Source organism: Aptenodytes forsteri, unplaced genomic scaffold, assembly GCF_000699145.1.
Source record: "Aptenodytes forsteri isolate BGI_AS27 unplaced genomic scaffold, ASM69914v1 Scaffold323, whole genome shotgun sequence".
Lineage (NCBI taxonomy): Eukaryota > Metazoa > Chordata > Aves > Sphenisciformes > Spheniscidae > Aptenodytes > Aptenodytes forsteri.
In genome coordinates this window covers 312,735-334,462 of record NW_008795323.1, presented here as the reverse complement: position 1 = coordinate 334,462, position 21,728 = coordinate 312,735, and the positions used below count along the sequence as shown (strand labels likewise).

The 21,728-nt window shown below is 38.2% G+C and overlaps 1 protein-coding gene across 1 annotated transcript in view; it reads right to left on the bottom strand.

The window, feature by feature from the left end:
* Positions 1 to 2,078: 2,078 nt before the first annotated feature.
* The window catches only part of CABIN1 (calcineurin binding protein 1), a 118,164-nt gene continuing 98,514 nt past the window's right edge, over positions 2,079 to 21,728 (bottom strand). Inside the window, exons 34-37 of the mRNA XM_009279975.2 lie at positions 16,743 to 17,034; positions 5,236 to 5,400; positions 2,963 to 3,189; positions 2,079 to 2,464 (exon numbers count right to left, since the gene is read on the bottom strand). Of these exons, the coding sequence (XP_009278250.1) occupies positions 2,321 to 2,464; positions 2,963 to 3,189; positions 5,236 to 5,400; positions 16,743 to 17,034 (828 nt within the window). The 3' untranslated portion in view covers positions 2,079 to 2,320. The remainder of the gene's footprint in view (positions 2,465 to 2,962; positions 3,190 to 5,235; positions 5,401 to 16,742; positions 17,035 to 21,728) is intronic.

Genomic DNA, 21,728 nt, shown 5'->3' with positions numbered 1-21,728 from the left:
ATGCCAAGGAATCCTTGAGAATAATAACAGAAAACAACCATTTTCAGTGACCAAATTCAATTAAGAAAATTAAATGCTCTGTCTTCATAAATCAAACCTATGCTAGAAGCGCGGACCTAAGAATTTAAATGTGATCTTAAAGTTAGCCGTACATTTAAGAATATACATTAGCCAAAAAGCCTATGTAGCCTACTCTATTTTGGTGAAAGAGCCCTATTTAGAACTACATCCTCCGAGTTGAGTTCCATTTCTCATAAGAAGCCGATTTCTTTTTTCCTGTACTATCTTCTAAAAAAATAAAGATCATGTCTGATTATTTAAAGCTACCTTAGCCTATTACCAGTCAATGACTATACAGTATGCTACACACCGTATTTATAACTTATGAAAAATTAAAAAGCAAACACTGAAAATGTATTACTATTGAAAATACCCATTTGCTTTTACCATTCGGTTACCTGACCTTTTCCACATCAGTTGCATCCAGCTCACCTATCACTTGTAGTAAGTGAACAAGTTACACAAACAGTTGCTAATACGCCCAAGATGGACATGCTCACTTGCTTACAAATTACATTTTGTTAAAAAAAAAAAAAAAACAGAATATGAGAATAAAATTACAATACTAAGTTTAATGCTGCTTCTTTTTATCCAGGGTCCATTCACCATTCTTACAGTGAATGAGAGCAATCACTGTAATAGTGGATTAAATGCTAATTTGTACAGCCAAATAGTCTATGTGATCCTGTTCACTGTGTGTTGTCTTCCCCCTTATGCTGTTCATAAGCATTCAAAGATACTCAGGTGAAAAAGAATTCAGATCATGTCTCAGTGGGGAAGTGAACCTTTTGCAGGCAATCTTGGCAACACTGGCTGATGCAGGTTCTGGGTCACACAAGACCAAACCCATCCAAAGAGCTCTGGCAGTCTTCAGAAAAGGAAGAGGCTGCTCCCCGCCCCCCCCGCACTTCCTCCACTACCTTCTTATCCAAGAAATAAAAGGAAGGGAGGAGTAGTACTTTTTCTAGAACCACGGCACCTTGCCCTCTCAGACAAACAGAGACAATGGTACATTTCAACTTTATTAGAAAATTACAAAAGTTTATACAAAGCTCTGCATTTTACAGAAAACCAGCTCCCCCAAACACAAAGAAAACCGACATTGCAAGCTGTATGCATTTGCTTTTTTCATATACATACATATATATATGTACATACACATATATATATGTGTGTGGGCGCATGTGTGTGTATATATAGTGTGTGACACTTTTTTTTTTGCATGGTTTGCATTCATTATTTTACAAAGTTAACATTTAGTAGAAAAAAAAAGCATCTTTGTTACCATTATTTTCTCATATAAATAACTGTGAGCAGTCCCTCTGCAGATAGATAAAAAAACACCTTTTCGTGTCATTCTGTAAAAAACAGACATTACTGAAATGGTATTGAGATCTTTTAAGTTTTTTCAATAACACCATAAAAATATCATCTAGCCCCCAATTCAAAATGCTTGTCTAAGGCATTAGAAGAGAAAGGACTGTAAGACAATTCTGGAAAGATCAGTTCTTTAAGCCAACATTCAGGTAGATAATTTTTGCTGGACCTCATACATTGGTGTGAAATGAGCACAAACAGGAGGTCAACCTCTCTGCCTGCCTGGAAAAGCTGGTTCTTTGCCTATTGTCACTGAGTCAAATTCCAACAAAGCACCCAGCAGTGCCAAGGAGCTGGCAGACTCTCAGCTCACCCTTCTCGCCCCACCACAAAACCATAGACCTTAATGCAATTAAAACCTCCACCAGCTCAGCAAATTTTTCCTACTCCATTCACCTCAAAAGGAGCTGTTGGACTAATTGTGGCATGGCTAGACAGACATTAGGTTGTTGAATTACTGGGAGAAAAACTTAACTAGTGGGGAAAATGCAAAACGACAACTAAAAGGAAGAAAATGCTATAGAAAAGAGCTACTGGAGTGACTCCCAAGGCTCTGGTTTGAAGAAGCAGGAACAGTAGAGAGATGTGAATTGCAGCTCAAAACATTCTTGCATTTACTGAAGTTAAAGGTGACAGAGTGGTCCAAATTAATTAACTGCCTGGTAAACAATCATTCTTTCTGTCAAGCACCATGATGGGGAGAATGGCGAAGATTTTGAAGGCAATACAAGTGGTAGTGGTGATAACAAAGGTAATGAAAGCGAAAAACACAATGATGTAGATTAAATGAAGAGTAATGCCAACGAAGATGTTTCGACTGCCAGAGATGCTGGCAACAGGAAGAATGGTTATATGGTTGGTGTTGATGATGGCCAGAATTCATTCATATGTCCATGTAGTCATCATCTTCATCAGTATCACTTTCCAGTGAGGACTCCTGGCTTGAGGTCTCTAAGATTTCCAAAGCTGGCTGACAAAGGCTCTCCTTCTTTACATTCGCTGCAGACTGAGCAGACAAAATAGCAGACTGATCCCAAAAAGAGAGAGAGAGAATATATTGCTAAATAGTCAGGATAAACCCATGATCACAGGGATAAAAGCCAACTGGTTGCTATTCCTTCACATTCAATAGCTCTCTTACTTCTATAAAAGATATGGCATCCTAATGTGAAACAACATAACATTTACCAGTAGGCTTCCCCACAGTTAATATTCTGCTAGCTGCCACTAACCTAAGAATTGCAATTGCTGCACTAGCTCCCTCACCCATTTTTGTAATTCTTTCTAATTCCCTCAGAAAAGAGGTAAAGACTAGAATAGCTATGATTTCACCCATGGCCAATATTTCACCAGTCCTTTAAAACTGGCTCCTGCTGGTAACAGCTAGCATCATCTTCCACTACTTATTCTATCTGGCTATGAACTGGGGACAGGAACTGTTGCTCCTTTCATACAAGTATTTTATTGAGGGGAGAATTAAGACAAAAACAATAATCTAAAAAAATTACTGTTTCCCTTTTATTACCTTTAATTTTTGCTTGGTCTCTTCTGAAATGCTGCCCTTTGGAGAAAGGAGGGTGGGAGTGGGTGGAGTGACAGTGATCTCAGGTGGAAATTTGGTGACAGATGAAGGTATGAAAAGCTTTGGCATGTTGGGCAGAATGCGAGTTTTTACTCGGGTGCCATCTGTCTTGTTCTGCTGACTTCCCAAAGTCTGTGAACTGGAGCTGAGTTCAGGCTTGGAACTGGAGGCTAAAGAGAAAATAATAAGAAAAAACATGTTAGGAAGCTATCTAGGATTTCAGATGTCAAAGAAGAGGGAACAGTTCATTGTTAGACATATGGCTGGCTCAAAAGGCCTTTCTTCAAGCCTTGCTTTAATTAAGGCTCAGAAACAGAAGAAGAAAGCACCTCAAGATTCTGTGACAACTGGAAACCAATAATAATTTAGAGAAATCTTACTGGACAGCAGAAACTCAGTCTGACCAAGCATGACAAGTGGCAGTGTAGCACTGATCCATCTACATCTAGTTAGAAGGCTACAAACACCATTTTCCCCACTTGTTTCAGGTGCAATCATCTTATCTTTGCATTCTCTAACTACCTCTCCATTCTGTAATGCAACAAATAAAGCTACTTAGCTTTACTTATGAGCCGTAATTTCCTCCACCATAGCATTGCCTCTGTAATTACTGAGATAGCAACCCCTCAAGAATTTAAGAAAAATATATGGTAACACCTGTCAAAATTTCCTCATTACTCTCTTCAAATCCTGCCATAAAAACTTCCTGGTGTGCTCATGCCACTGTCTGCCACACTAGTTTTCAAATACTTCCCAAGCATCTCAGCTTGTGGTCTTTACAATGCAAACTTGCTCAGACAGGACTCATCTCATGAAGTAAAGAGGGATCTGGCCCTTCCTTAGGCACTATCACATTACAAAATAACATATATGCAACAATAACTAGAAGACAACAATGCTTTCACAGTAGAAACTGAGAATTTGTTAAAAGAGATTTCTTGATTTCTTACTAATAATGCTGCTTCATATGGAGTCAAATTTTTTTTTTTTTAAAGTTATATGAATGAAAACACCAGAGTCTATCTCAGACTGGTAATAATGACAGGTGTTCATATACATTTTTACAGATTCAGTCCTGTCAAATCCATCTCTTGCAGATTTCTGGACTGACATGGCCACTTAAACACAGCAAAATAAAATGCCAGCTTCCTGATGCTATCCTGAAAACAACCAGCAGTAGAACTAACTACTAAGGGATGTAAAATTGAATTGTATGTTCTCAACCGTACACAAGAATGTAAGAACTACCATGACAGATGAGACATGGCTTTCCATCAACGTCACTGACCCATCTCCATGGGCAGCCAATCATTTCAGAGTAGAGTACCACATTGCAGTAGATTTCTGGACTGACATGGCCACTTAAACACAGCAAAATAAAATGCCAGCTTCCTGATGCTATCCTGAAAACAACCAGCAGTAGAACTAACTACTAAGGGATGTAAAATTGAATTGTATGTTCTCAACCGTACACAAGAATGTAAGAACTACCATGACAGATGAGACATGGCTTTCCATCAACGTCACTGACCCATCTCCATGGGCAGCCAATCATTTCAGAGTAGAGTACCAGAAACATTGCAGTAATCAGACAGAGTAATCTGCAGTAATCTGCCTCTCACAAACAAGGAAAAACGAGATACCCCAAACATGAATATCTAGATTATGCCCACCTGAAATACCAAGTTTTACATTTTTTCAATTAAAACACCAACTCCTACTTCTCTTGGGAAGGGGGCAGAGGCGGGATAGAAAGCATTAACTGCTGTAATGCTGTTTTTTATGTTTACTCAGACTGAGTCAGGTTTTGTGAAAAACCGTCTCCTTCTGCTAAATATTCCAATAGTGTAATCCAAAGTGTTGTCATATCGCCCCATATAAGATTTCAATTAAAAGAAAAATTCTACTTTAAAGGATGCACAAACTATATAGCATGATAGCCTGGTACTGGGAGGTGTTTTATTTGGCTTTGCTGCCGTGGTATTTAGCATGTGAGTCATGCATCAAAAAGAATAACCATTAAGGGACGACAAGGCACTTTCCCAGGAAGCTGGGACATTGCCAGGAACGCCTCTAAACTCTGGAATACTTGACTGGAAGGCAGGCAGAGAAACTGAGGAATATGCATCACAGCTATCCAATCGATCAACCCCTCCAGACTGATCCTCAGCTAACCACCCATTTTCAGAATTCTTTGAAGCTTAGAAAGCTCCTACCTTGGGTACAAACGTGTCCCGAATTTGTGCTGGTCACCGATTCCACTTGCCAGCAAACAGGCTCTGGCGATGGTGCAACAGTAGCCATTTTCATCTGCTGACAAAGCCGTGACTCCTGTTGCTGAAATCCAAGCCCCTCCAAAGGCACTTCAAGCTCTTCTTCCTCTTTATTAATGAAATATAATTCACAGATTAAGAGACATCCTGAGCTCTCTCCTAAGCCTCAATCCTTTTGCTGTCTAACCAACTGGTAGAAATTTTTTTTTAACCCTTGTTCTATTTCTAAACCGTAACATGACTGAATGAAATTAAATATTGGCAAGCTAAGATAGCAATACCAACTTTTTCATACTTGGTGCCATCAATTCAAACTCTTAAAAAAAAAAGTAAATGTCATTTAAAAAGCGAAAGAAAAAATTCTTGTGTATGACATTTTGTTATCTCTGCACATCTGCAAGAAAAACACATGCAACTGACCATTCTCCTTTGGAGATGTGAGGGTTGAAACACCTGCCACACATGCAAAACAAAATCCATCACCCTAAATGATGAGCCAGCTGTGATTGATGGGTCCCTCTCTGATCTGCAACCACAGGTACATGCTACACTGAAGTGCCGCTTACTGGTAAGTAAGATTAATTACTGTGAACATCCAGTAACAGGGCCAAATCTGTTTTTTATGAAACCAATATCAAGTTATACTAAATGCTCACTTTTCACTGATATGTCCACCGTACCTCTATAAATACCTTAGTGTAAAATTCCCACCTTCTGCTATTACAGATCTTGGGATGTTTATAACTCAGAATCTGTGTATGTGTGTGTACAATCACTTTATTATGTACCAGCTGTATCTGCTTTTAAATTAATGCAGTGTTAAACCAGTTTCCTTACACACTGAGCTGCATATGGTACATAACGAGCAATTTTCACTGAACTATAGAGAGCTACTGATGCCCTTTCTGGGAAGGGCAGACTGAAACAGCCTTTCAAGGCTATGGACACACAAGCTAGCTCTTATTCTCTGATAAAAATGAAGATATCCTTCAAAAACAAAGGGCTGTCTAGTCTAATTTGAATCACCTTATATTTACACAGGCTAAGGTGTGCACAGGCATCTGTCACAGACCAGCAGATGCAATGTTTATTCACAATCTAACTTGCTCTAAAATTCTTTATATGTCCATGCTCTAAATTAATTTAGGATTTTGACAGTATGATGTCTTAAAAAGAAATATATATTTCAACCTTTCCTCATTGGAAAAATACTCCCACCCCCTCAAGTGTTGAAAACACTTCTCCATCTTCATCAATGTAGGTAAGAACTTGGAATTTACCATGGTAATATTCTCCTGTACGAGAGTTCCCCTTCCAGAAAATGCTTAAGACAACATTATAGCTTAACAGCTTGGTAAAAGTCAGATCAATGCAGTGGGAAAGACACAACTTTTTTAATGAATTAGATTTTCTAGGGTTCTTGAATAATTTGTACAAAAAAAGGCTTACCAAAGCAGGCCGTAAGTTCTTTCATCCACTAATTTTCATTGGTAAAGAAAAGAACCCATCATCTAAACTTGTAGCTGATAGCCAATATAAGCCTTAGGATAAATGAGTTTGCTTGTAGAGAATTCTCCAGTAGTTCCCAAAAAGGAAAGGTCACACACTACAGCACAAATCACAGGCAGCTTCTGTTCTGTGATGTTTCACTCACTATCAAGCACAAAATGGAAAGGCCTAACGCAGAAGAATGTATTTCTCATTCTCAGCGCTCACTTGCACATTTCTCTATGGATACTTCAAAATACAGCATTGGAAGTAGGAAAATAATAGTTGCATCTATAGTGTATTAATAGACCAAATCAGCTTAAAAACAACACAGAAGGAAGTACTTAACTACAGGAATCTTGACTAGGAAAATCATAATTCATTGTTTCCCTGTTTAAGAAGCAGAGGATAGCTGAAGGATCATTTTATGTATTTGCCTGCCCTTTCTACCAGATACACGTAGGATTTAACTATGTGCTGACAAAGTACAAGAGACTGTACGAAGAAGGATCAGCCCTAATGTGGCCTGAAGCCAATATACACATATCCCATTACACTGCTAGTGTCTGACAATAAGCTGTAGTCTAAACCCAGAAGACTCCCACACTGAAATGGCTACAAGACACTTGATCAAAAGGTAGAAAGAAACATTACATCAACATCTGAAGAAAAGCAAGATGAAAATGATGATTTCAGAAGATAACCCTACAAAACAGCTAAGAAGTCAACTCCTTTTTAACTTATTCCAACACTCCAAACTTACAGTCTTAAGTATCTAGGGTAAGTACTAACAGACTCTTTCTTATCCGCTTATTAACCAAGAATACAAAACCAGTAATTAATTTAGCAGATACAATACTATATACAAATAAACTGGAAATCCTACAGCCTCAACTACACTGCTAACTGAGAACAGTTTTGTATGTACTCAACTCCTAAATTACATTAGGGAGTTATTAGTTCACCATTCAGAATAAGAGCTCTGATTTGCATTATTGTTTAATGACAAAACTCTACCTCTTATGCTGATTATAATCTTTGTTTAATTATAAGCTATATCATTGTTTAAGCTGATTTGCTGTGTTTTAACTAAATTATGCCCCACTGACAAAGGCTCTTTTGAGCAGCCTATTTCTAGGAAGATGCTACAAGACTGCTCTCAGTCTATGTTCTTTTATGAGCAATCATGATACTCATATGCATCTCCATCTTCCATATCATATTTGTTTTTGTTGTTTTTTAAGATCCAGTTTTATAGTGTAGTAAAATTAGATTTACCTTGAATAAAATTATGTGTCAGCCCTTTTTCACGTAGAAGTGAATGGAAATGAAAGGGCAGGAGTCTGGCACACTAAGCGTGTATTTCTATCACTGCACTTCCGGAAACACCACTTGTTAATATTCTATTAGGCTGCGTCTTTCAGCACATGAGAAATCAAGAACGATTGTCTGTTAATCAATCCCTTGCTGTCAGAGGTCTTAAATACAGAGTGACCGAATTCTATCCCCTGATTGGGTCATACACTTTATTCTTTTAGGACTGTGCAATTTTTAATTTTTTTTTTTCTAATAGTCACTTGAGTGGTGTTATTTCTAAGTTAAAAATAAAGTTAATGAACAAAATATTTTTTAAAATTCTGGAAAATTACAAGAATTGGTTGTTTCAAGTGTATATACCATAATTTATACTATTTATACTTTAATATAGTGCACAGATATTTATTATATCTTTTTCATTACAGATGAAAAGGGCAAAAGAGAGAAGGATAATCAAGAAGAAACACACAGTTGGGTCTCCTATTATTTGTCTAAACCAGATTTCTGAAGAGACTATCTTGGTATTTGTCTTGTGGAAGATGCTGTTATAGCCCTGAACATTATGTCCCGGTTTTTCTAATAAAAACTTTCCCCAGGGAGGTAAAGACTCCACTAACTCATGAGCCACAATATTCTGCACAAGTGCAAGAGCACAAGAATGTAAGTACAGCACATTCTGAAGGTGTTCAGAAGCTCAGACTTAATATCAGTTAACAAATCTTTCGGTAATACCCAGTACTTGTACTGTCCTGGCAGGTTTTCAAAGATTAGCTCTACAAACCCAGTTTAAAATAAAATCAGTTTCTGAAGACGTAATATGCGACAGTCACTTGTCTCCAGGCTGAAGATGGGACAGGTACTGTACTCTGGAGATCTATTTAGCACACTCACCTTACAACACAACACACAAAAACTAAGCACATAGAAAAAACACAGATTTGCAATGCATATTATTATTTATATTGAAAAGTTCGTCTCCAATCGAGCTGAATTACAAGTATTTTTTTTTTTAGCCTTCCCTTTCCCAACAACTGTCTAAATACATATAAAATAGTATACACATAGAAAGAGGGTCATCATACCTTTCAACATCTCCCTGCTTTAGTGAGGAAGAAACAAGCTGAAAACAATTCAATGCAACAACCTACTCCAGCTTTCCTCTCCAACCTCTTTCCACTTGTTGCCAGGGTAACCAGTGTTTGCAGATGCCTATAGCGGGCGCCTGGGTTCATGACTTCATCACAGTTAATATTCTCTCTCTCGGTCTCTCTTTATACAGAGAATACACTATATACATATATCCACACACTATAAACATATAGATTATACAACTCCTGCAACTGTTTTTATACTGAGACAATTTACTTTGCTATTCTGATGTGTATAAAATGAAAAATAACACCGTCAAAAATATTCACTTGGCAATTTGCAGATGTGGAGAAAGTTTAAAAGCAGTAGTACTGTAACCAGTAAACAGCTGCTCTGGTCTCTCTGCACTGCACTGTACACTTAATCATTTGATTTTGTCATGCTGTCAGGTATAAGAGACATTAACATTACAGTGTTATAAAACATTTTATGTGGAATTTGAAAAAATCCTTTAGTCATGCACTAAACCTATTACATGACAACTGAAAGACAAGCCCAGAAAATGTGACTAGTATCTGGAAAAAATGTTTTCCAGTTTCTGATGGAAGCAGTTTGAAGTATTGTATCCTTTAACATATCTGTGCTATAAGCAACTTACAGTGCATGCACAAAACATCATTTCATTATAGCAAAAAGGAAGGAGCTGAGCTTTGAACTCCAGGACAGAATACTAACATGATTTCAAAAGCAAATGCTTAGAGAAATGAACAGACAACAGCTTCAAGTGCTTAAATAAAGCACTTCCACCACTTGCCTTCATCGCTCTGCAAAACACCTTCCCCAGCCGTTCAGTGTGTCAAGACAAAAAAACTGGAAATACATTACTATGATTTAGCAGATCTGTACTACCTTGCCTTCCAACCACTTCAAAAGAGTAAGGATTGAATTCTGTGTGCCTGCAGACACTAGGAAATACTTATTTTACTACTCCCAGTAACAATTGGTTTACTTTGTATTTTAATGGCCACTCACAGCACATGCAATTGTTCACAGAACTGACTGTTACTTATTTACCATACAAAGTAGATACTATTATTCCGGGTTTTTTTGTGGTGATGGAAATGGGTCTGAGCCTTCGCCCCCTCATGCAGTGGAGTAAATATCTTACCACATTTCCAAATACTAGTGCTAATGTAAAAACAGTTAATTTTCTGTATTCCATCTGCCTCGCCCTCCAGAGTGCTGGGAATTAATACAGCTTTTTTCCCCATACAGCAGTTGCAAAGGCCACGGAAAGCTTGAATTTGAAGGAGCTCAGAGTTTCCTCGTACACTGTGCTACTAAGTCAACGGAAAGACTGCGCTGGAACACAGGTTGGTTCAGCTGAACACAGTTCGATAAGGATGCTGACCTACAGAAATAAAGGGGGCATTAGCCCTCAAATTGTATCTGCCATGAGGTACTACCCCACAGCAGGCAGTGAGACTACTGAGTTCATCATAGGATGCAGTAGGTATACTTGGTACCCTTTCCTTACACATTCTCTTTCTCTAAATTCATTCCAAATATCCTGCCATGACATTTATTTCTAAAAAAACACTACCAAAAAGTCATAGCTGTAGAAGTAAGTATTTGACTTGAAATGCTAAATTCAGGAAATTACATTCAAAGCTGACACACAAAGCCATGTGTTAAAAATTAAGCATCAGAGTAATTTTGGAGGCGAAAAGCTGCAGAACACAAGTTCTATTGCCCCCTGAAATGAAAGAAATTCAAGCAGTCTGGTGAACAGAAGTTCACACTGTAATAACATGGCATACTGCTATATTTATCGCTAGGGTCCTGAACAGAGAGAGTCTACTGTACAATTATATGAGACATACCCCAAACTGCTTCCTAATGCCAAGGTCAGCTGTCACAGAACAACATTAATGTGAGTAAAACTTGTAACAGGTGGCTGCTCTGAAAGTGCTTCCTGGAAATAGTCCCTGGCCCATACTAATTCCCAAGCTACCAAAAAAACGTATGGGCCTAGATCAAAAAGACAACAGTTCAACCACACGAACTTTCAAATGGCATTATAAAAATACCGCTAATTGATATTTATGTTTTAATATCTGACTCAGCAAGCACACATCATTTGGACAGCATCACATAGTAGCACCTGGGGATAGTAAGTGTCATTCATTTGCGGTCTACTGCTTCTGAATTTTATGTACTAGTTATCTAATGAAAGTCATAAGACCTTTTCTTCTCTGTCAGTATTTCATCCTTCTTTGGCCTGACAGCCAGCTAAGCACAATGCAAATTAGCAAAAGCAGCTGTTAGAAAATTGTGGGGTGTCATTATATTCTTTTAAGAGATTTTTCTAAGAACTTTGTAAGTAACGTAATACCTGTGCAGCAGGCTTACAACTAGGTCTCTCTTCAGTCTTCTTTTGTACAGGAATATATGTAAATTTTATGCTGCTGGCAGTAATCTAAAACTAGTGAAACTGAAACATACTGTAACAACATAGCATCATTACCATGTTCTTTTACAAATCTTTTTACAAAAGGTCTCCAGAAGATGTGTTCCATTAGTGTAAGATATCCACAGGCCAGCGACTCCCTGGGATTTTCAGGGGGATCTAAGGGTGCACGGGGCTAGAGAGCCTCCTGGACCACAAACCTGTCCAGCCTGCACCAAACGCCTGGCTACATATCTCACAGGCCACAGTTAGGAAGCTGCCATTCCTGTCCTATTTTTCTTACTATCTAACATGGGTACATAAAAACGATGACAGTTTAATTTCAAAGGATTTTCTGCACAGCATTGGATTGAATAAATAAAACTTAAGAAATTTGAAGGGTAAAGATCAGAAATAGACATTAAGTGTACTGAAAAACTCTTCTGGAATGAATTTGTTGCAATAGCAAAGCAAATCAGCGTACTTCCAAAGGGAAGAGGAAAAGACATGACTGACTGGTACTGTTTGAGCACTAGGCAAAAGGGAATTAAGAAGTCATTCACCACCAGGAACCCCCTGCTGACATTCAGCAGTGAAGTTGTTTTCAGAGTGCACCCGTTGTGCAAAATAAAAAGCTTCATGAAAAGCAAGGATCAGACAAGGGGAAGTGAGAATACCAACGCCAAGGAGGCTGAAACAGCAAGACATCAGAGAGAGCAAATGCAGAGCTAGCTGAAGGCAGTCTGGTTGATTTCTACTAGTGACTTTGCAGTCACTAACAGGTGGATAGGAGCTTCTACCCTAGGATGGTACAAAAGGCGTGGGGTTACAAATATTTAAAGAAGAGTTTTTAAAGCCTTGGAGGAATTCAGCCTTGGGAACTGAGGAAGACAGCTGCTGAAAACCAGGATAAGTCAACATGGGAAATGAAGGAGAAAGTAATGAAAGTAAGTTGCAAGCGACACAAGAAAACAGAGCAGAACAACATGTGCATTTGAGAGAACCCTCATGCCAGGTAACTACAACATGGAAGAGTGCTCACATGAGGCCACAGGTCCTTGCCCAGTCTAACCTTTTCTGTGTTTCAGCTTTTTTTGAGCCATCTGTTGAGAACAACTCTGTGCTCTAAAGCACGATTTTGAATTCAGCAGAAAAAACAAGGTAAGACACTGATTGCAATTAAGAGGGCTGAATGTTACTACTTCCAGTCATTTAAAGAATACCTGAAAGTTTGAACTGAAATCCATATTTAAAATAAGGCATGGCCAATCAGAGCCAAGTACTTTGGGCATTTTGTGTAAGCAGAAAGTTTTCAGTACACTGAATTACAGGCTCTTAAAATCTGTGTTTTGTCTTTAGAAATTTATGACAAGCAAACTCAGAAGACACTGAGATCAGTATGTGGCTAAACAATCTCCATTGTTTCACTCAGACAGAAACAGGGACAGTGGATGTCCACTGATGTTTGGATATCTAGAAACTGTGAGGAATCAAGGTGAGCCCTTGTGCCATGCACTGTTTCAATACGAAGACAGATGCTGTCAATACAAAATTATAGAGTTGACAAATTCTTTGCAGTATTTCCCTCTCCCTTACATAAATTGCCTCAGTCTTCTGAGAACTCAGTATCAACCTAAAGTCATGTATCAGTTGTTAAAATAAACTAAGCCGCAGACTTCTGGGAAAAGATGCTCTTTCCATCTAAAAGTACTCTTATGACTCTGACGCCCAGTTAAAAGCCAGGATGAACTGCCATATTACAACATCATTACTGAATTCTTAGGACTTACCACTTCAAAACCCTCTTTATTTTGAACATCTGTCTTTTAGGGAGTCTGCTGGTGCCTACACACACTTAAACAATTTAACTTCATTGCTCACTATTACAATAGTGCTACTTACCTTTCCACGCAACCATCCTCACTTGCATTTATTTCTTGTGCTTCTGAAAATCTAAAAGTTCTACAGGTTGAAATATATTTACACTTCTACTTGCCCTGTTGTGCCTAGATAACAAACATCTGAAATTATAGCAGGATATTCACATGGCTTATGGAGCGCAGCTTCCCTGCACACTACAGAAAAAAACCTGTCTTCCTTAGCTCTGAATTTCTAAGTTTGGACAGCTATATCGTGACCTTCTTGTTTTTATATTGAAATGTTTAGGCCTTAAATGGCCATGAATTCAAGGCGGGGGGGACTGTTACTCTTCTGCTCTGATTTTATATTCCAATTTTGTAAATAGCTGGCTTTAAGCAGAACACATTACTTTAAATAATTCCAAGTATAAAAACCTTCTCTTGGTATCAAAACTCAGATGTGAATGTTTTCCTGTTCATTCCTTATAAGAATCGTTATTAAAATAAGGACAGCGAAGAAGAAAATGTCAAGGTTTTTCAGCAATTTAGAACAGTGTAATACTGGAACAGTGTGACAGGCTGGAGAGGGTTTATCTTAATTGTCCTATTTTAGTTTCCCCAGAGAAAATTTTAGGCTGAGCCACAAAGGCTAATAGTCCCATGTACATTTATACCTAAACGTAGGAAGCTCTCGTGCTGAAACTACCACTATCATCACTTTGCTGCTGGACTTCATCACGCTGTATGCTGTACCAGTTAGACATGTACTAAACAAAATATCACTAAAATATTTACATAAGAAATGAGTGGCATAGCATCAACATTGCTTGGAAAGCCATTCCTTTTTCTGGGTGAAGTCACAGAAAATGATAGCAGCTAACACTCTCTGATGTGGAATACTTTCACATGAACAAATAGATACAGGAGGAGGTGACACAAGACAAAAAAGATGAAAGCAGATTACTCTAAAAATGGGAGGAGTTTTTACAGAAACAGAGCTAATGAAAAGCAAATGAAAAAGGGTTATAACAGAATTATAAGTAATTCTTTTTAGAGGAGGTGGATGCAGAGATAGGAGAATTAAAAAGAAAAGAAAAAGAAAGGACACAGCAGTAATTGGTGTCTCTCTCAGCTAGAGAAATGAACTGTCAGGTAGGTCTGAGAGCCAGAAAGCCAGATACAACACATGCATTCAGCACTGGAATGAGAGCTCTGCAGAGAGAGCCTCTTGATCTTCAGACACAGTTTCAGGGGTATAATTTTGGCAGCTAACCCTTCCATCTCCCTCAACCAAGATGATGTATAGAAAGCATGAAAGAAGAAAGAACAATATGTTAACTTTACAACCCTAACAAAGCCTAGGAAGTCAAAAGATTAAAATAAACGTTCCAATCACTGCAGCGTGGCCTGGGAAACTGCAGAGAGGAAAGCATGTCAGAAATGCTCGTGAGTTTTGTTTGAAAACCAAAGGAATGCGTGAGTTCTTATCTGCATTGTCATTCCTACCAGTCTCCTTATTAAGTGTACAGCAACTTCACAGAAGATTCATTTTTTTTCTCCCCTGTTATCTAGGCACAAACCTGAATTACTCCCTGTTGAACAAGCCTGCCAAGATACCTTATGACACCATCCAACTCCATTCTTTAGCTTCATAAGGACAAGAAGAAATGTAGTTTACACATTGACTAAGCCATTCCTTCCTTATCACTCCCCTTTCCTTTCTTCCCCTCCCAAGACAATCTCTCCCTAGATTTGTGAAAAAGGAAAATTAGATTATTATAATGCAATTGCTAATATTGGATGTTAAATTTCAATTTTGTCCTGTACTCGGAGATTAGCAAATCAGGAGAACTGATTTCTCCCTAATTTGCTCTTCGTTGCTGACAAATTCAGATGATTATGTGCATTCAGATGCCAAGGCTGATTACATATGGAAAGAAATGAAATACCAGAAGTATACAGATAAAAATTTCAGAAAGTCACAATACCAGATTAACAAAACATCCAGACTAGATCAGAGTCTATTCATTATTAATTAATATTATGCACCATTAAGTCTCACAAATCTGGGCACTATTTCCACTGTATCCTCACCTGTCACTTTCCACAATACCTGTATGTATATGGTTCATTCATAGCTTTATCTGGGCTCCTATGAATTTGTCTATGGCATTTTGTGAGCAGTGTTAGGGCCCAAGCTTGTGAACAGATGGGAGTGAGCACAAGCAGCAGCAGATGCTTTTTCAGACAGTGTTCCTGCTAAGGTTGCAAGAAAGTACAGGCTATGGCAGGTGCTCTGCCACCTTAACATGCGCAGTGTCCCACAAATAAGCACAACCATCTCTTTTGGGCACCCAAGACAAGTCTGAAATTGGGTCTAATCTTACTTCATTCCCCAAAGTGGATCAGTTACTGCCTTGCACAGTGATTTTGACTACTGCTAACGAGCCAGCCTGCCATGAGAGCAGTAAAGAAAAAAAGACAGCATTTTCATTTAATTCTTTCCTCATCTAGAAAAACTGTATAGGACCAAGTACATAACACAGTCCTAAACAAATCACACAATCGTGCTATAGAATAAGTAACATTTGTTCTGTTTCTTCAATCCTTTTCTGTACTAGGGCTATAAATAATATATTCCCAACATTCCAGTCCCGCCAGATGCTTCTTTTCTCAAATGTGAAAAGTAATAGTGGTGATACACTAACTTTATGAACCATGTAGAAGCTTGGAATTTTCAGTGTTATGTATCTCCACACACATATACAGGGCAGTGATAGCTATGCATCTAGTTATGTTAATCAGACACCTCTAAGTCAGATGTAGACTGTCCTCCAGTTTATTTCAATTGCAATCAATTCGAACTTTTTTTAAAGATTTAAGGTATTTAAAAGAACTAGATCCTCACCTCTTTGAAGAAAACAAAACAAATGTTTTTATTCTACTAGAGACTTAAAATTCTCTATTTAAGACATACGACTATTTTTAGGTTGCTATTCCATGACTTCACATGCAAGTTACATAGACAGTGGTCACTCTCTTAATCTATCCCAGTAATTAAAATATGTATTAATTATGTAGATGTGCCCAGTTCAGGACCAAGATAAAAATCTCTGCTTGTGTAGCCTTTTGAGTGTGGTCTAGTGATCAGAAAATGGGCCAGAATCAGAACTCAGGCACTGACTCAACATGTGGCCTTGGCAAACTGATTAGAGAGGGCCAAAACGTTCTGTGTCCCCGAGACTTACCATGTGCGAGATCACTCATGCTGGGAGCAGTCTCTGCATTTTGACTCCGGAGATGCTCAGTATCCCTGTGTGACTCCTGGGATGGAGGTACTGATGATGCTGAGGAGGAGGAGGATGAAGAGGAAGAGGCTGGTTTGGATTTGGAATGCAGATCATTCAGTCTCAGGAGATTTTCAGGAGTCACAGTCTCTGGATTCACTGGGGTAGGATGCAGTGTGGCTGGCGTTACTGGGAAGAAGCTCTCTCTGTTGTCCTTTGTATGCTTCGGGGTTGTGGGTGTTTCTCCTGTGGACTACATAAAACAAAAAGGGGCAGGCAGAGACAGTGAGAAAATACGTGCCGGTAATTCTGCGTATGCTACCTGCTTCAGTGACAACTGCAAGCAGTACAATGTTTTGTAGACAGAAAACACTCTCTCTAAAGTGAATATAAAAATCAACCACTATTATAAAGAAATCTCTCTCCTTTACAGATTATTTTTCTGTTCTTTATGGTCTATTTATCAAACTAGCACTTGAACATTTATTCATATTCACATTTATAATGCTTTATTTAACAAATCCCTCACAACATAACATACGTTCCTGAACTCTGTTATTAAGCATGAATTACAAACTCCTATGAACAGAAACACACTTCTTTCATTTAAACATATGTTGACAAACCCTTGACCTGAACAAACAGATCTGCAGTGCTTTAAGAGAATCTGCAAATTATTAAAAGAAATTATTCTTAGTGAATGATGCGAGAAGAAATGGAGAAAGCAGAAAAATGCATTTGCTTGCAAAGTAAGTGATCAGCCTAACCCCAAATCATAAATTCCCAATAACTGCAGAACTGAGTAACATTGGTGTCCAACTTAGAACAATGCTGTGGAAGATCTGTTGCCTTTGCAGAAATAACAGTGGCACCAAGAGCGACACTCTTCTCCAAAGCCAGAGCTAAGAATTTAATGTGGTGTCATTGATTATATAGACAGAAGGTAGAAGGGTGACATAAATTCACCAAAGAAGGGAACAAAAGTACCCCTAAAACAAGTATCTTCTCTATAATTTTTATCAGCAATCAAATAACATATTCTTGCCTGTGAGGCCACAGAATGCATTTATTTCATGCTCCTTACAGTCTTCATTTAATTGAGGCTTATTGGACCGTAAAAGATATGGTTGAATGGAATCCTCAACTGTTTCATTGTCTGTCTCATACCTCTACCATGAAGAAAAACTCGTTTTAACCATAGTGATAGAGTATGAGTGTTTGAAATAGAAATATAGAGTTCTGCTGTCAAATGTAAAATCAAACTGGGCCCTAATGTTCTAGATGACCAAAGTTTTATTACAATGCCAGAAGAGTCAGCAGAATTTCACTGAGAGAACAGAGTAAATTTCAGCTGGAGAAAGTACATATTTAATATTCAAAGGTGGAAAGCACACAAGTACATTTTTTTTTAAATAATTGATGGAATGTATTTTTGAAGTTCCTGAACTTGATTAATTAATCTCTAAAAAGCATACGATTAAAACCTGCCAGATTCTACGTGCACACAAAAAATAAAATATAGCAGCTATATTCACAACAATTACCATATTGGATCGAAAAAGGTCTATTCTGCCTCTGAAAGCAGCAAGTTTCTGATGTTTAAAGCATCAGTTCCAAAGCTAAAGGTCTCAAGACACACAAATGGGATCACACAAACCTGAGGGAAATTAAACTGCAGAAGACAGCCTTAAGCCAGAAGTGAGATCACTAGAGAAAGTGTTTTCAGCTGTGATTTAGAGGGAAAACCCTTCACACCCATGCACTTCATTAACTTACATAATACATTATGTAGAACCTGACATTTCTGTGCTTGTACTGTATCCAAAATTTTTTCAGCAGAAATACATGAAGGTACTACTAGTTAGGTACATATCTGTTAAAAATATATCTGCATCTCAAACTGCATTTCTATAAAAATGCACAGCTATTTCCACAGACAGAAAGAGGACATTTGGAAAGTAACTCAGCAATATTTGGATGGTACTCAGAAGAAAAATGATTAGTGAGAGAAGGAGCACAACATCATAGAGTAATTCCTGCTAGAAGGGACCTCTGGAGGTCTCTAGTCCAACTTCCTCTTCAAAGCAGAGCTGACTTCAAAGTTAGATCAGCTTACTGAGGGCCCACGTCCAGCCCAGTTCCAAATATCGCCAAGGACAGAGATTCCACAACCTCTCTGGGCCCCTGTTCTAGTGCTTTACCACCTTCTCAGTGAACAATTTTTTCCTATCACTTCATCCAAATTTCTCTTGCTGCAACTTTAAATGGTGCCTCTCATCTGGTTCCTTCCTCTCTGCTGAAGATAGCAATTCCATAACCCCACCCTCCATTAGTCTTCTCCTCTTCAGGATGAAGCAACCCAGCTCTCTGTGACTTCACTGCCATAAGGGCACACCGTTGACCGGTGTTCAACCTCTTGTCCAGGGCTTCAAATCGTTTTTGGCAGAGCTGTTGCCCAGCCACTTATGTTGCACAGGGGTCATTCTGCCCCGGGTGCAGGACTTTGAATTTCTCTTTGTTGAACCTTCAGGTAGTTCCTGTCAATGAAATCCTCCAGTCTACCGAAGTTCCTTTGAATGGTAGCCCTGCTCTCCAGCATACTGACCATGCCCTCCAAGTTGGTGTCACTCAAACTCACTAAGGGTTCACTTCATCCCATCATCCAAAGCATTACAGATGATGATGCCCCGGTATAAGTCTCTGAGGAATGCCACTGGAAAGTGGCTGCCAGGTAGAATCCCAGTGCTTGGCCACAACACATTTAACTAGGCAATGGAGACAGTGACAAACGTTGAAAAAAGGAAGGCCATCTTGTAAGTTGTAGATGATCAAGCACATGGAGAAAAAAGGCTGAGAATGAAATAATCCTTATTGGTATACACAGATAGAATCAAATTAATACTTAATTTCTCTCAATATGAATGAAAATGCTGTATCAGGGACAAAAAAAAAAACCCAAACCAGTTTTTGTTTTTAATTGGTTCTGTCAGGTGAAGTTGGGGTTTGGGCAAGATTTTTTTTTTTTTTTTTTTTAGAGAATCAACCTGCCTCAAAGAGTAATATTTTTTTGCACAAAAGAATAAAGCTGAAACTAATATGTTTCTGTCTCAGTAAAACCATGACTAAAAATTCTAATGTGTAGTCAAAAAGTGCAGCCTTATACTAAAGAATGGCAACCAAAGATGATTTTTTTATTTATGGCTTTAAAGGGAACCTTCCAGATGTGACCTGGTGAAGAGTTGTCTAAGGCTTCTGTAAATAGACAGGTTCTTTTCAACCCAGTGAAACACAGACTTTGAAAGGAGAAAAAAAAACCCTCTCAATTACTTTCTTTTCTCAAAAGAGGGGGTGGGGGTGGAAGAAAAAGGAGAAAGCTATCTTTAAAATAAGAGTCAAAGCATTAAAAAACCCCACCCTTGCCTACTGTGTATTCTGCAACTCACACGGCCCTAAGAAAAGGGATTTAAACCTGCTTCATATATTTTACTAGACCCAGAAACTGAAGAACACCCAAAAGCCGTAAGTAGAAAGCTAAGACGAGCATCACAGTGAGGCACATGTTCTTCTCAAAGAGATTTTGGGTTCAGTGTAGGGGCAAGAATTCCAGCACCTCTGAGATCGGTAAGTGATGCTACACACAAAACCTAGGTCAGGGCAATGTCACTAACTACACTACTCAAGACTTCTGGAGTCACGTTTCATCATCCTGCAGGTGACTGCCTCCAGGAAAACACAAGACTTTGTAACACCGCATCTGAGAAACAAACCCAGAAAAACTCATTACAGGAAGTCTTGGATTTGCCAGAAGCACTTTATGTTCATCTATTTCTACTGCTATACCAGCAATAAGGCATTATAAAGATTATTTTCCACAAACATACAGTAGAAAACTGAGAAGCAGTGACAATCCTTTACCAGTGTTTTATGTTATTTCTCATTAGGAGATTTTTTTTTTTTTTAGTTTTTACTTTGTTGTGGCACTAAGTCAAAACTACAGAAATTCTCCTTCCCCCTCTCCAATCCACCTCACCATGCTGAGCATCTCTGTTACCACCACTGCATTTGAAATATAGTATCTTTCTTATGAAGTGGCTTTAGTCACCAAGAGGAAAGGAATCTTTTCTTACATTGATGAGGATGCTACTTACAGAACAAGTGCATGTAACTGAAATAAGATGAAAACTCTTTTATCTGCCTTCTTCCTATCTTTCATTGTAATTACAGGTTCATCTAGTCAAGATTGGACTTCCTTCTGGATTTTTAAAAACAAGATGAGGTACTGAAGAGTATGCAGTACTACTTTTGTCTTGACTATTATACTATCAAAGTGGATGGAAGAAACATTTGAGGCTTTTTAATATCCAAATGATGTCACAGATGGTGAGAAAAATAGCAGATATTTATGGAAAGAATGGACTTAGTTGCTCTTCTTTAAAATACTTAGCAAAAATGTTCTTTGTTATGAAGTCTGTATAAAGCTGAAATTTAAATGAATAATTAGCATCCATGTTTGTGTGAATTGTGACTATTTCTGACTTATACAGGTGAAAAAAATCAGTCTCCTTATTTGTTAAAACCTTGACTATTTCAGCATATTCTTCAAAGAGTTCATTCAGTTTCCTGGAGGCTATGGACAAACCCTTCCCATGTTGAAAGCTGACGTAAAAAAAAAGTGAAGAAAATGCAGAAAAGCCAGCACTGGGACAGCCTTCCACCAAGAAAAGTAGCAGCAAAAGTGCAGAATTTTTTCACAGATGTTAGTGGAAAAAATAGCTCCCTATAGTTTCCCAGTGAGGCACCACAGTAGTGAGACAACAGCAGCAGCAAAAAGAAATTGAGCATTAAGATAAACCATGAGAAAAATTTTACTTCATAGACTGTCTGCAAAGTCATAAACCAGACAACCTGACCAAGGATTTATTTTTACCATAGTTATTGTTGTTTTCA